General features: G+C 34.8%; 1 protein-coding gene across 1 annotated transcript in view; it reads right to left on the bottom strand.

Annotated features, from left to right (window-relative positions):
* The window catches only part of cacna1g (calcium channel, voltage-dependent, T type, alpha 1G subunit), a 219,791-nt gene that overhangs the window by 102,823 nt on the left and 100,740 nt on the right, over positions 1-16,228 (bottom strand). Inside the window, exons 15-18 of the mRNA XM_056470083.1 lie at positions 15,547-15,728; positions 13,528-14,001; positions 13,234-13,334; positions 3,576-3,699 (exon numbers count right to left, since the gene is read on the bottom strand). Of these exons, the coding sequence (XP_056326058.1) occupies positions 3,576-3,699; positions 13,234-13,334; positions 13,528-14,001; positions 15,547-15,728 (881 nt within the window). The remainder of the gene's footprint in view (positions 1-3,575; positions 3,700-13,233; positions 13,335-13,527; positions 14,002-15,546; positions 15,729-16,228) is intronic.

Raw genomic sequence — 16,228 nt, 5'->3', positions numbered from 1 at the left:
GCTAGTGAGTGACTCTAAACCAAAATATGGTATCAGATGATTAATTCATTATTGTTAGACGGTCCAAAGCAGCTCTTGACTTGGGTTGACAGACTTTACAGTGAATTAATAAAGAGTTTGAAAATGTCCTCTTTTGATAGACAAGAGGGTGAAAATTCTGGGCAACATTTTATAGAGACTTAAGGCATGCCAAACTGGACATTCCGGTCACACTTTACAATAAGGTTCAATAAGTTAAGGAACCCCTATTTTGCATTATAAAAGGTCATATTTTGGTTTTGGGAGTCTCCAACAACATGCTGATTTGCATGCAAGGTCAAAAAAACACTTTTATTGTCTTATATTATGCATTTATTTTTACCTAATTATCCCAACGACTCCCATCTGATTTGTTCAGCAATTCATTTGCTCCCACCCCTCCTTAGCGCAAAGCTAATCTGCACTGATTGGTCCGATGACCCAGCCTGTTGTGATTGGTCGACTGGGCACGATACGCTTATAAAGTACTCAGAGTGCAGAGTATAGGTGTGAGCCCAAGGCAAAAATGCAATAAAGCAATGCAGCTAAACACCAGCATATTACTCAACTCTTAAACCTAAACCCAGGTAATAACAATGACACACACTCAGTATTAAATCAGACAGTAGCAAAAGTTGAACTATTTAGAAAACTGACCACGTCGCACGTGTGAGGAACATCTGATGGTGGCCATAGCAAAGACAAACGGCATTGCGTTTTTAACATGGTTTTGAACACTAGTGTCTGAAGAGAAAAGACCGTTCATGTTTTTACCGGCAATTGGTACTACATATTTGGTGATGTACTGTATCAACGTCGACGCATTGAGGCAAAAAATCCAAACTCTACACGATTCATTTATTCAACTCTGAGTCGACTATTTCATTAAAGAATTGATCGTTTTAAACACGGTGCACTTTCAGATTTAAACCTCAGCTGGATGTTTTTATGTGCTTTGTTACACGCTGCATGGAAGGTCATTTTCAAAAACCCATAATAGGGGCTCTTTAATGTTAGTTTATGTATTTACTAACATGAACTGAGAATGAACAATGCTTGTACAACATTTGTTAATCATAGTTCTAACTAATCCATTCTAATGAATCATAGTTCAAACTAATGCATTACTAAAATTCAAATGCATGCTTGTAAATATTAGTTACCTCACTGTGAGTTAACATGAACTGCAGTAACAATGAACAACATTATTATTATTAACTAAAGTTAACAACGATGAATGAATATATTAATAAAAGTATTGCTCGTTGTTTGTTCATGTTAGAAAATACATTCATAAAATAAACCAATGGAACCTTATAGTAAAGTGTTGCTGACATTCCTTATGACAAAGCACATGACAAGTATGACAAAACTGATTAACTAACTAACCAATTAACAAACTAAACAATTTTCAAGCTTTAATATAACATTTTTTCTGCAATTTATTAATTCACAATAAAGTCTAATACCCTAAGTCAAGAGCTACTTTTGACCTTCTAACTATAATGAATTAATCATGATTATAATTAACTAGATAACAACTATGATTATATAATTATAATACCAAATATGTCCCAACACTCATTTCCATTCTCATTTATTCTGTACAACAAATAATCAAATACAAACAATTAAACGGGTTTAAAGCAGCATATTATTACAAATTCTTTTTTTCATTTCTTATTTAATTTAATTGGAGTTTAGCTTTGTGTTTTTGTCATTACTTATACTTTCAGGTTTGGTTTTAGTTATTTTAGTACATCAAGTCAAACTTGGTAACTACAGTAGTTACATTATATGTTGTCTTATATTGCTAGTGACATTTATTTCAATTTAAGCAATACAAAAGGTTTTAGTTGGATGGTTTTAGCCAAACAATTACCCTCAAAACTTCAACTATGCTACAATTACATTACAATTGTGATTTATCTGCCAAAATATTTGTTTTCTCACAATACACAGCTACTTCTGAATGTCTGCCAACAGAGAGGATTTTATTTATTACGTATGTATTTTATTTTTTGCCTAACAGATGACATTTGTTTTTACTCTCAGTAGTAGCAACCATATTCAAAGGTGAAAAAAAGATAAGAAAGAAAAAAGTTAATACAATTTATTTAAAAAATTGTATGCATTTTAAGAATAACGTATGACCGTCCAGGTTTGTAAAGACCCCCAGTGGTCTTATAACCCGTTTCCACTGAAACAGGCTATAAGACCACTTCTCACAAAACAGATGCTTTATACACATAAATACTTGGGTATAAATGTTTATTACTAACCTTTGTGAAATAGTCTACTGTAATGTCAGCAATTATATAAAATAAATGCAATATATATGAACACATACAGACCCTTACAAGATATGTTACCAATTATAGAATAACTACACACAGCATACATTTGGTCCTTATTTGGGTTCAAAAATGACACGCAATAGCCCACAGTCAGTGCAAACCTCTCATCTGTATCTTTGTAACCTCTTGTTAGAAGGTATTTCTATCTATCTGAGTTCATAATAGTCCAAAAGGTGATGATAATAGTTAAACATGGCAGTTTGTTCATGTTCTATGTTGCTGAAAAAATCTTTTGCTCCTTTGTTTTTGTCGCTCTTCACTCTCACGTTTGTCCATTTCTGAAAGGATTGGATGTCCGAACCACTCAAATAATCACGTGCACGTTATTATCATCAGCTCAAGAAGTTTGTTATTTCAAATATAGACGTGCGGTGAGCTCTCTCGAAAAAAGGGAACCGCTTGAGCTTTAGATGGCGTTGTAAACAACTACAGTGCACAGGGTTTTATTCTGCTCTTTTTCTTGGCTTTGTGGCTGTTCATCAAGACGACGGCAATGTTTGTTTAAGCTCAGGTCGACCATGGCTTGTTAATATATGTATATATTATTATGATGTAATGTCTCAGCTGTGTTTTTTAAAATGGCGGTTCCTTTGTTTTTATTCTGCTGCTTGTGTATGCGCTGGTAACGTATCTCTGTAAACCAATAGCGTTCAGCTGCACGTCTCCGCCTTTTGGTACCCTTTTGTCATGCTAGGTACCCTTTGCAAAGGGTAACCAAACAGTGGTACGGTAAGTTCGTTTTAGGTTCCTTTTGACAGTGGAAATGGCCATAAAAACGTACCGAACCGTACCGTACTGTACCACTTAGTGGAAACGGGCCATTAGATAATAGCTATCAGCACATTGATGTACTGTGACTCTTGTCCCATATGAAAACAAGTTAACAAATAATGCTACAGTACATAAGTCTGAAGGACTAATAAAGCAAGGGACCTCATTTATTTAAATTTGCACACGATTGTTTTCAGAAATATTTGAATGGATTGAAATCCTTCTCCTGTAAAATCCATTTAAAAAATGCAGAAACATACAGAAATTGCAATTTGTAATTAAAATGAAGCAAACATCACTGTCAGATGAGTGTCTCCATGACCTGACCAGTTCTGCCTTCAGCAAATGTTGTTTTGAATTACATGAGTGAGTGTGTGAGTACGTGTGTGCGTGCATGTGTGTGTGTTTGTATGAGGTTACATCACTCACAGCGCTAGAGGGGTCGATTCTGGGCCTCTCCATGGCGATGGTGATGCAGTTGAGAAAGATGATGACAAGAACCACATGGTCAAACATCTTGTGGGTGATGATTTTATTGCATGTCACACGAAACCTGCAAGACATAATCACAGCAGACATAGAGGGCTGAGTGATGCAAACAGTGATGCAAATAATGCGGATCATAAACTGAAAGTGATTTCAACTAAAGAGGAGTCACAGAGGTCAAGTTTGTTGCTTATTGAGACCTGTATGACTGTTCTTAATATATAATGGAGAAATTCTTTACTCAACATTTGAAGTGGATTAAAACATTGCATCAAAGTTGTCCTAAAACTTTTGAACAGCACCCATTCTTGGCTTTATTAACAATATTTTTGATATGTTTATATAAATCCGCAGAATTAAAACAATATGAGGGTGCTGTTGCTGTGCCATTTTATAATATTAAAATATAATTAAATTAATATATAATAATATATTCTTCTTCTTAATAATAATAATAATAATATTATTGTTATTATTATTATTATTATTATTATTATTATTATTATTATTATTATTATTATTATTATTAGAGTACATTTTAATTACAGACCTGAATGTTGTCTTTTCGTAGCCAGGTCGGAAAAAGATTCTAAAGGACTATTGAAGAGCTAAACGTTTTAAGGTTTGAAGTTTGAAGTTATAAAATATTAATTTATATTTATATGTATATTTCTAACATGTTAGATGACATAGTATGAATTAGCATCTTTAAAATCTTGCTAGCAGTGTTTTACCACACTGCTAATATGTTCCATCATGTTGCTAGCATGAATCAGCATGTTTCTAACATGCAGTAGCTAACATATTTTTAGCATGCATTAGTTTGCGCATCATAAATGATAATTATGGGGAATTGCCACAGATTGCCATGTTTCTATTAGGTTTAACATATTAGCACAATATAAACATGTAGTCAGGGTTTTGTTTATTTATTTATGTAGCTAAGCTAAATTAACATTTTATTAACAAGTATCTAACATGAATAAAAATGTTGTTAGCATGTTGCTAACATCCTTGTAACATTGTTAGCATATTGTTTACATTATGTTATTAGCATGAAGCTAGCATGTTTTAGAGCATTTTTATAGCATCTTGCAGACAAGAATTTACATTTCTTGTTTGTTTTATTTAGCTGAGATAAATAACACTTTATTAACGTCTCTAATATGAATAAAAATGTTGTTAGCATGTTGCTAACATCCTTCTAACATTGACTATGTTTACAGGGACATCAGTAATCGAATTATTTGCCTTAATCTGAATTAAACAATAATATGATTAAGGTGTTTATATGAGTTACTTTTTAAATGTTTCTTTCATGATCCCATTTTACATGTTATAGCACATCAATTAATGTTGTTGTGTCACCACGCTATCCACATTTCCTCTGGAGTTTCATGCAATTTTGGGTGTTTCATTTTTAATTTTTTGCCTTTAATTGCAGTTCAGCAGTTTCACTTTCATTCAGAAGCATTTCATTCATGCCCCGTGACAAACTGAGGTATTGGATGCAAGTACGAATTAAGGACTGGTGGAAGAGTGTTGTTTAAATGGAATTTGATACCACACATCAAACGGGAGAAAAAAACTTTGCATTTCACGGTGTGTGTCTGTGATCCTTTACTGACTCAAGAGATGCAAACAATAGTGTCAAACAGCCATGTGTGTATGAAATATACCTTAAAGTGATTTCTGTTTAGTTTGATTATGACCTTAATCAGAGTAAATTAATCAAAATTGCTGTTTAAATCGCTGACTCTTAATCAGAGTATTATCTTAATCATGGGTGGCCAAAATTTTTCTTATAAAGGGCAAAAAAACAAACTCGATTGAGGGCTGTGGGTTGAATATATAGCAAACCGTAAGGGAATTAGCTAATTTATTCCATAATATAAAAATAAAAAAATAAAAACAAGAAAACGTTGCTTTAAATCATATTAAATAATCCAGTATATTTTAAACAATTTATAATGAACTTATTACCGCAAAAACATAAACAATCCCATTTATAACACAATAGAGTTTAATGCTGAATACACTAGTCAAGCTGCTCCTGCCTTGATTTGCTCGCAGATGACTTCATTCTCACTCTTTTTTCCGATGGGACGGCAGGGCAAATCAAAGGTTACCATGGGCCAACTTCAGCCAATGGACTCTACTTTGGGCATCTCTGGTCTTAATCATATTAAATCAGATCATCGGTGTCCATATGAACATACTCACTGTTATACTGTTATATTACTGCATATTATTATAATAGCATATTGCTGACAATATGTTATTAGCATGAAGCTAGCATGTTTTAGAACATTTTAGAGCATTTTTCAGACAAGAATTTACATTTCTTGCTTGCTTTACCACTAATTTATTTAACATTTTACTTTTATATTATACTATAAGTATTATACTGTACATCCTTAATTTATCCTCACATTCCCTGATGCAAGACTACTGCCTACTACCAGTGACAAACCTGTGCTGGTTGTGTGTCAGGCATAAAACTTACATCGTGCCCGCATGACTCCTTTTATGAATAAATAGTGCTCAGTTCTCTTTAATGTCTTTGAGACTTGGCCTGATGTTAAAGAATTTATGCTCAGAACAGCAGTGTGTGGGAACAGACGGCAAACCCAGTGCCTCTCTCAGCCCTGATCCCTCATGCTGAGAGTGTGGTCATGCCGAGGTGAAATGGGGAGAAAAGTTTAACGCTGGGTTCGAAACCTAAGGCAGATCCCATGCTGCTTTGCTTCGAAGTTACTCAGTCACTTCATAGGCAACTTCACAGAGATGCTTCTGATGGCATCATAATGTTACATCGAATAGTCGGTATATTCACATATTATTCAAATATTCAATGTAAATTGTCATGGCTTACACAATGCATAATTCTCAGTGGAAAATAATAGGTGTTTGGAAGTAACACGTAAAATATAATAATAATAATAATAATAATAATAATAATAATAATGGCGACGCAGTGGCGCAGTAGGTAGTGCTGTCGCCTCACAGAAAGAAGGTCGCTGGTTCAAGCCTCGGCTGGGTCAGTTGGCGTTTCTGTGTGGAGTTTGCATGTTCTCCCTCCGGTTTCCCCTCACAGTCCAAAGACATGTTGTACAGGTGAATTGGGTAGGCTAAATTGTCCGTAGTGTATGTGTGTGAATAAGTGTGTATGTGTTTCCCAGTGATGGGTTGCAGCTGGTAGGGCATCCGCTGCATAAAACAAAGGCTGGATAAGTCCGACCCCGGATTAATAAGGGGACTAAGCCGAAAAAAGAAAATGAATGATGATTATAATAATAATAATAATAATAATAATAATAATAATAATAATAAAAGGCGGCATGGTGGCTCAGTGGTTAGCACTGAATGATGTTTAACAGAGCATCGAAATTTTCACAGTATGTCTGATAATATTTTTTCTTCTGGAGAAAGTCTTATTTGTTTTATTTTGGCTAAAATAAAAGCAGTTTTTTATTTTTATGAACCATTTTATGGTCAAATTTATTAGTCCCTTTAAGCACATTTTTTTTTGACAGTCTACAGAACAAACCATCATTATACAGTGACTTGCCTTATTACCCTAACCTGCCTAGTTAACCTAATTAACCTAGTTAAGCCTTTAAATGTCACTTTAAGCTGTATAGAAGTGTCTTGAAAAATATGTAGTAAAATATTATTTAATGTCATCATGGCAAAGATATTGGAAATGAGTTATTAAAACTATTTTGTTTAGAAATGTGTTGAAAAAATATTCTTTCCGTTAAACAGAAATTTGGGCAAAAAATAAACAGGGGGGCTAATAATTCAGGGGGGCTAATAATTCTGATTTCAACTGTATATTTGTCTTTAGCTGGTAAAAATTCAACTTTGACCATTACAAAAATTTAAGTCAACAAGATGTTGTCAAAAAGAATATTTATATTCTTTGGTAAAAACATTTTTGAAAGAACTGTATAGAAAAATACAAAAATACATCTCATTACACCTTTATTGTGTGAATGTGACATGTTTGATCTCCTGAATCTGAAGTTGTATGATAACAAACTGACAACCAACGCATTGATTAACATCATCAGAACAAAGAGTCAAAATCACAAAACCTCTGACATGTTAAAGACAGACAGAGATCCTGCTAAAAATCACAAGCCTTTTAGCTTTGATTTTGGTGACACCAATGTACACCGATCTGAATGTCACAAAAATGTGCAAGTGGTGCGAGTTTGCATCATCCAGGGCTCGCACAGGAAGCAGCAGGAGGAGGATGATCTGAGGTTGTTTGATGTTTAATTAGTAAAGCGCTGACAGAGTGTAACATGTAATGCTGAGGTCTCCTTTCCTCTCCTCTCCCTCTAATAAGTGAAGCCACCATGGAGCTTAATGTGAGCCGACATGCATTTCAGAAAATGGAGAGCACTGGAAAGAGATGAGAGGAAGGGGAAGACCGAGAAGATGCCTGAGGAGAGACTGAAAGTGCAGGAGATTTCGCACCCCGTAAGCATCTTAATGAAGGTATTTTCCAGGTCTTACGGGGACACATAATGATAAATAGGATTTACCTCATCTCCTGAAATAAGCAGCATGTTTTGGGATTTGGCTGCTGGAGAATGTGTATCCTCGATGGCTTTTTAATAAGTTTATGTTTGTTTTAATATATTGGTAAAGATATTACCATTGTTATATATTAAGTTAACATTTGCTGTTGCGTAACCCCATCACTACAGTACCAACCCTAAGAATTTCTGCAACACGTGAAGCAACAGATTAAAATAGAGATATGATTTGGCCAATGGCTTTTAAAAGAGGCCATTTAAGGCTTTTGTTGCAATTAATAACTGAAGTGTGTATCTATCGCGATATATCACATTATTGACAAATAATTTAATAACATTATAATTATCACATTATTAACAAAAAAAGTTACTATAATAACAAGATATTTAGTGAATTGCATTACTCAGTAAAAATTCCAACGTACAAATTGTTAACTCAGTTTAAAATTCTAAGTTAGGTGAACATATTTTTGAGCTCGGTGTTGAGTTTACTCATGAAAACTACGTTTAGAACTGTTTGTTCAATGAAAATAATGAAATCTGTTGAGGAGATGTAAAATTTTGATTTCTTCATTTAAGTGTTTTTACATTTTAAAGCAACCGGCTGCAAAGAAATATTGAGTTTTTAAACTTCAGTGGCTGAAACTGTGCCAAATTATTTTTTGAAATTGAGTTGAATCAACTTATTTCATAAAGTATACTTGACTTAAACCAGCCTTCTTCAGTGAACTTAAAAAAGTAATTTGGCACTTCATTCACTGAGGGTGAATAAACTCTTAATTTCTTTGCAGCCAGTTGCTTTAAAATTTTAAATTTACTGTTAGCGTTTATTTTTATCTATTTCCAGACCCCCCAAGCCCCCCACCCTCATAATTCGCACCCTGTAATTCATCCATAACCATGAATCAAGCAGAGGCGAGTGATTCTTACTTTGACTTTTCGGTGATCGTCTATTCTTCCCTGTTGATGACCCCTGACCTATTTATTGCTGAATCTGAATTTCATGATCTGAATTTCTGGTTTTGAAACTATTTTTACAAACTGGTTATCTGCAGTTTATGAATTCAGAACACAAAAAATCTGAAGTTTGAAAATACGTTTAGAAAAAAAAAATCTTCCCTAAAACATTCAGTTGTGTTACATTTCAGAAGTTCAATATTGAAGTTATGAAATTAAAATAAAAATTAGGAAATTCAAATTCAAAATAATTTTTAACGCCATATAAAAATTCAGATTTATTAAGTTACAATTGTCAATAATTCAAATTAATACAATTCATATTATTAGCTCCATATTATTAGCTCCATATATTGCACATCGCTAGCGTACGATAACTGTAAAATTAATTTTCTGTCAATACATCAGCATGTCAAAGGCCCACTTAACATGTGAAAAGGTTAATGTTGTAACTATTAAGCAAACTAATTTAGCCTCCAAGAATGTTCTTAAAAAGCCCTGTAAGAGTTTAATAATAAATAATTATTTACTATATTTTGACGTGCCCATTATATCAATACTACACATGTTCATTATAATGATATACCATGATAACACTTACGATTTCCAAGAGAAAGCATTTATTTTCTCTTACAGAGAGCTGGCTAAAACACTTCAATCAAAGTGTCTGTCACAATCTGAAATATTAACATAACCACTGCTCATATGCACAGTATGCAAGGCTTCAATTAATAATATGGGTTTCTTTTGTGTTTCTAGAGAGTAAAAAAAAAATCTCTGTGAATTGTTTCACTGAAGTCATGCTTGCAACGTTATTTATGATTTGATAAAATTTATGATTTCAAAATCTGAATTTGTCTCCAATTGATACAGCAAAACTAATACCAGTATTACCTGTTCTTTTAAAACTTCCAAGTAGTGTTTAGAAGTGTTAAACTTCCAAATTAATCTTAAAGTGTTTGATTGGCCAGATCAGTTTGGGCTTGTCAGAAGTAGGAGCTTTACAGATAAGCAGAACATCTCAGAATGACATGGGTGCTGCAATAATATGCAGTGTAAATAAATATGATTTAAATGGACACTTTTTTTCTGAACATTAAACCATGTAAATCTATTCAGGTCCACCCAATAAACCAATCAATGACTTTTTAAAATGACATCTTATTACATGTTTAACTAGTGAGGTCCAACTTACTAGCATACATCAGGTTATTTTATAAAATAACATATAACAGCAACATATTTATTATGTATTATAAAGATACAATGGAAATATATGCAGTCCTAACTCAATAAATAACTGAAACAAGATCCAGGAACTTGGTTGAGAACCACTGATATGCATTGATGAGCCAAAACATCAATGATTCAATCCAAGCTAAATGAAATATTGTTGATCATCTCCTAACAAGGACACATAATAAGGTTTTGCTAGGTTAGACATTTCATCCACATTTCATCATTTCTTGTAACCAGTGTGTGTGGATGCAAGATAAGTGGGCAAGAATAAAGATCTGAATAAATGTAATAAGGGCTAGATTGTTATGGAAAGATTCATGGGATAGAGTATCTCTGGCAAGGCAAGGCAAAGGTATGTGGGTTGCTCCTGGACAGCAGTGGTGAGAATTTACCAAATGTGTTTCGAAGAGGGACAAACCACAAGCTGGCAGCAGGGTTTCAGGACCTGAGGCTCATTGAAGCACCAAAGACTATTCTATCTGGAACAAGTCAACAGAAAGTCTGTTGTGGCACTAGTCACACAAAACTGTGATGCTCTGGGCATTGTTCCGCTCTACAACACTGGGTACATTTCTCACATGCTACAAAGCTTAGAACTTCAGCAGACCAGGTAAACACCTATCTGTACCTGGTGTGCTCTTTTTCAGCAGGATAATGCACCCAGCCACACCACAGAAAGTGCTCAGAAAGGATTTGAAGATCGTGGTGTAAAAATTCAAGGTGTTCATTAGCTTTCAAGAAATCTCAGATCTCAACCCAATTGAGATGTGTCAGGCAAGTTTAATCCAACCTAAGAGACTTGAATAATCTGCTGCTAATGTATTTGTGCCAAATACCACAGGATGCCTCCAAGTACTGTATTTTTTTGTGTCCATATATAAACAGGTTGGCAGCGTACAGACACCAACACCAAACAAGAAATTGTACTGGGTATCAATTAATTACATCTAACAACCAATCCAGAAAGTGAAAACTTAAATTTTAAGTATTTAGGCACAATTATTGACAATAAACTGAATTTTGATAATAATGTAGAGGCTGTTTTTAACAAGGCAAGTCTGTATTTTAATGTTAGTACACAGACATTAAACATGGCATATAAATTATTAATAGAGAGTGTACTCACATATAATATTGTTTCATGGTTTGTTAACACAACACTTAAACAGAAGAAGAAATTATCGCGAATTATCAATCAGCCAAATAAGATAACTGGTCACAAACAACATTCGCTGCACATTCTATTTGTGGAAGAAACAGCAATTGCAATTTTTAAAGATAATACACAAACCCCTTTAACTCAGCTTTTGAAATGTTACCATCAGGACGCAGGTTTAGAATTCCTAAAGCCAGAAGAAATGCTTATAAAGAGTCATTTATCCCAATTGCAGTTGTTGTGTTAAATCAGATCACTGTTTGAAGTGAATAAGGTGGTTGTCAAGAATGATCTGCAGTAATATGCATGTGGCTTTTTTAAGTTTTTAACTTATGTTGTTGTCTTGATGACTGTTGCTATTGTGTGATTGCTGTATGGTTGTATGTACAGTATGCAGTTGTTGTCTTAAATCCAGTGTTAAAGACAGATTTCTGCACCAAACAGAACAGACAATAAAGTTTAAACTAAACTAAACCACAGGGATTAATACATACAGTTGAAGTTAGAATTATTTACCCTTATGTATATTTTATTTCACCAATTTCTCTTTAACGGAATGAACAGCTTTTTTTAACATTTCAAAACATAACACTTTTAATAACTAATTTAATAATAACTGATTTCTTTAATCGTTGCCATGATGACAGTACATGGTAGATACTAGTTTTTCAAGATACTTGTATTTAGCTTAAAGTGACATTTAAATGTTAACTTAAGGTTAATTAAGTCAACTAGGTAAGTTAGGGTAATTAGGAAAATCATTGTATAATGATGGTTTGTTCTGTAGACCAGTGTTTCTCAACAACATTCCAGGAGGACCACCAGCTCTGCACATTTTCTGAATCTCCTTATCCAAACCTATCTGATTTAGATCATCAGCTTATCAGCAGAGAGTAAAAGATCTGTAATGGGTGTGACAGACAAAGGAGACATCCAAAACATGCAGTGTTGGCGGTCCTCCAGGAACATGGTTGAGAAACATTGCTGTAGACAACTGAAAAAAAATATTACTTTAGGGGACTAATAATATAGAATTTTTTATGCTAGGTCCCATGTGGGACCACTTTATTGTTTGTGTTTTGTGATTTGCAGAGATTGCATGATTGCAGATTGGTGGGTGGGTCATCTCACCTGAGATCCATTATGTGGTGCCTATAGAAGAATCTAACATTCTTTTCTGAGAGGAGCTCGATTAGCCAGACGTCCCTGCCCGGCCTTTTTATTTATTTGAGTTTGTTTTGGATCATGAGCTTAGTTCACTACTATACACATGCTTTTCACTACTGACTTCCATTTATACTGACTTTGATTGCTTTAAATACTTTTGTTAATTATACTTTCTTTAATAAATCATTTCTCTTTTCAATTTACCTGGTCCGTATTGTCTAGTGTTGCAACTTGGAGCTGGTTGTAACATATTATTAAAACCACTTTTACTCTAGCCAAACTAAAAGACACAAGCCTTTCCCATGGAAGAAAAATATTACAGGAAATACAGTGAAAAATTCCCTGCTTTGTTAAACATAATTTGGGAAATATTTGGGGGAAAAAAATAGGAAATCATAAGAGGATTACTAATTTTGCTTTAACTGTATATGGTGGGCATTCCTCAATGAAAACATAATGCCAAAGATACTTTTCATCACTGTCAATTTCGTAGATGATCTTATCAGCTAAAGAAAAAGCAATAGATCCTCACCGTGACTCTGGAGGGAAGAGGTAAAGGGACCAGGTGACCCTCTGCCGACACCATTCGGGCTGCTTGTGCTCCAGCCATCTGTACAGACGAGCCCTGCGACTCTAAAAGACGGATGACCACATGAGATTATATGACCAGTAAGTTCTTTCAGACCAATAGAAGATCTAGAAGTACTTTATCCTGCAATTTCATAACAGTGAATTAAACAGAAAAAAAAAACTTGAGACATCTGTGACAAATCTACCATGAGAAACAGAGAAATAGCAGTAATAAATCAAGTGTAGATTTCCTCACCAGGTTTCCTTCCTCGTCTGCGTTGTCATCTTCGCTGTGGTGTTCATCCAAAGAGAGCTGTGTGGTTGCTGCAGATGGAGAAGTCTTTCCATTGCTGAGGAAGTTGGGTGGCCGTGCGCTGTGGATGCTGCCAGAGCGGTGCGGGTACGGCACCTGCAGGGTGTCTGGATGGAGATCAAATGAGCTGCGTGTCTCCAGGGACTCCATGCGCCTGTGTCGAGGCCTCTGGCCCAGCGAGTCCGTCCTGGCAAGGGAGGCATCATCACCCTCAGACATGCCCCCCACGCTCTCTCCTGCATCCCCCTCATCAGAGCTGGACTGGCCGTCACCAGACAGCAAGGAGCGCCGTTCACCAGACTGATGTTTCTGCCTCTTAAGGCTGGGGGCTCGGCCTAGGCTGTTCCAGCTGGAGCGCCTGCTGTTCCAGCTACTGGCGGAGCTCAAGGGGGCATTAGGGGAGCTCCGTGCACTGGACTGCAGAGAGATGGAGAGAAAGGGAGAGATGGTGACAATTATATCTCACTATGCTCAAAAATGTTCATATATTAATGAGCCCCTTTTATGGGTTTTTGAAAATGACCTTCCACCTTCCAATCTACACACTTACAACAGGGCATTCGTTGTCCATTTGTTAAAGGAAGTATCAGAAAAGACTATTGATGTATGGGACTTTGTCAGAGATTTACAAGAACTTCACAGTACACAGTTCATAAATGAGTTTCTTCCTCCATTTCACAAGTGTAAGTAAGTGCGATAAAAATAGTTGCCTCTTTGTTTTCTCTAGCTTGCAAAATGTGTATTTAATTGTGTTTTGTTACTTGTAACTGCTCCATGTGGCCTGTACTGTGTCAGGTTAACTCTTTATATTCTCATATAGCTTGTAAAACTACTTTGAAAATGCGACGCGTGCCGCTTTCTTTATGGATTTAAACGTGTTTGTAAGCTCGTCATCCTCTGCCGTTTGTCGTTGCTATGGTCACCGTCAGCTGTTCACACACATGCGGCGGTCACGTTTCAAAAAAAGTTCAGCTTTTGCCACTGTGTGGATTAATACTGAATGTGTGTCATGGTTAAGAATAGAGCAATTTTAACTGCATTGCTTTAATGTACTCCTGCATTGGGCTCACACATACACTGTGCACTCAAACTACTTCAAAATTGTTGATAAGCTGTGGTGGGTGATTTTCTCTGTCTCGCGCTGAATGCAGTCGACCAATCGCAGCAGATTGGGTCAACAGACCAATCAGCGCAGTTTAGCATCGCGCTACGGAGGGGTTTGGGAACAAATGAATCACTGAACAAATCATAAGGGAATCGTTGAGATAATTTGGTAAAAATAAATGCACATTATAAGACAATGAAGGTGTTTTTTGACCTTGCATGAATATCAGACCGTTGTTGGAGACCCCAAAACACGACCTTTTTTAATGCATAATAAGGGCTCTTTAATACTACTACCACCAATGTGACCCTGATAAGTCTGACGAAATTCAGAGTAACAACATTGATCAGCATAATACAGTTGCCTTCCAGTTTTTTTCCACCATGAGCAATTATTAGTGAATAAAAACTTTTGTAGTTACAATATGAATTATTTATTTATTAAAAAAATCATAGAAAAGTATCTTTTACATTAAAAAATATATGTTTATTTATTTTTAAATAAAGCATTTAATATTATTGTTATTATTATTATTATTATTATTATTATTATTATTATTATTATTATTATTATTATTATTATTATTATTCATTTATATTAGAAGTTATATATATTTATTTCAAAGCATCTTAAATAAAAAGCACATCAAGGCAAAGAAAATAGAAAAACAACACTACAACAAGTCTGACTACTTCTCTTTTTTACTTGCTCATAGTTGCATGCGTGGTTTATCTAATTTTATTGTTAAGAATAAATATCATTATGTCATATTGCATAATATTATGAATGGGTCGTATATATATATATATATATATATATAGGTCTTATATAATTTCCTAACAAAAAATTGTACAAACTGGAGATTTGTCTTGTCCATTGGGTTCCATAGAGACACTGCTGCCTCTGCGGGACTCGTGGCTTAGTGCTGAATCTCCTCCTCCTGATATCTTGGGGATGGGCATTGGTGTGGCAGCTGTGTGGGTGATCAGAGGCGGCGTCAGGCTGCTCTTCAGATCCACATGGCCATTGATGGGCACAACTGTGTGTACAACAAGGAGAGGGAAAGTACAGTATGTCCAACATTACAACTGATGCTACAAAACATGACAGACCGCTGAAAAATGCATTAGGAACTATTTCAAGTATTAATATTTCATTCAGGATTTAATCTTCAAGAAGAACCAGGAAGCATCAAATCAGTAAATAAAGAAAAATATAAATTATAAACCCACTACTAGAAAAGTCAAAGGTCATCTGAGATGTATCAGCTAATGTAAAAAAACAAACGTCAAGTTAAGATTGAATTAATACATTTTAAAATATTTCATGATCAAATGTTAGTGGATTTCAAATTACAGGAGTTCATATACATACAATTGCTTGTGTCCTATATTCAAGTAATATCTAGCTCTAAGTCTTTTAGTCATTTTGCAATATCAGGATTCAGCAAGATCTAAGCATGGTCTAATAAAACAAACAAAATATATATATAATTAAGTTAATTTAAAGTTAATCAAATATAAATAGCTCTAAAGCCCG

The sequence above is a fragment of the Danio aesculapii genome, chromosome 12, assembly GCF_903798145.1.
Source record: "Danio aesculapii chromosome 12, fDanAes4.1, whole genome shotgun sequence".
NCBI lineage: Eukaryota > Metazoa > Chordata > Actinopteri > Cypriniformes > Danionidae > Danio > Danio aesculapii.
The sequence above is the reverse complement of the archived record's forward strand: the minus strand, read 5'-3'. Positions and strand labels throughout refer to the sequence as shown.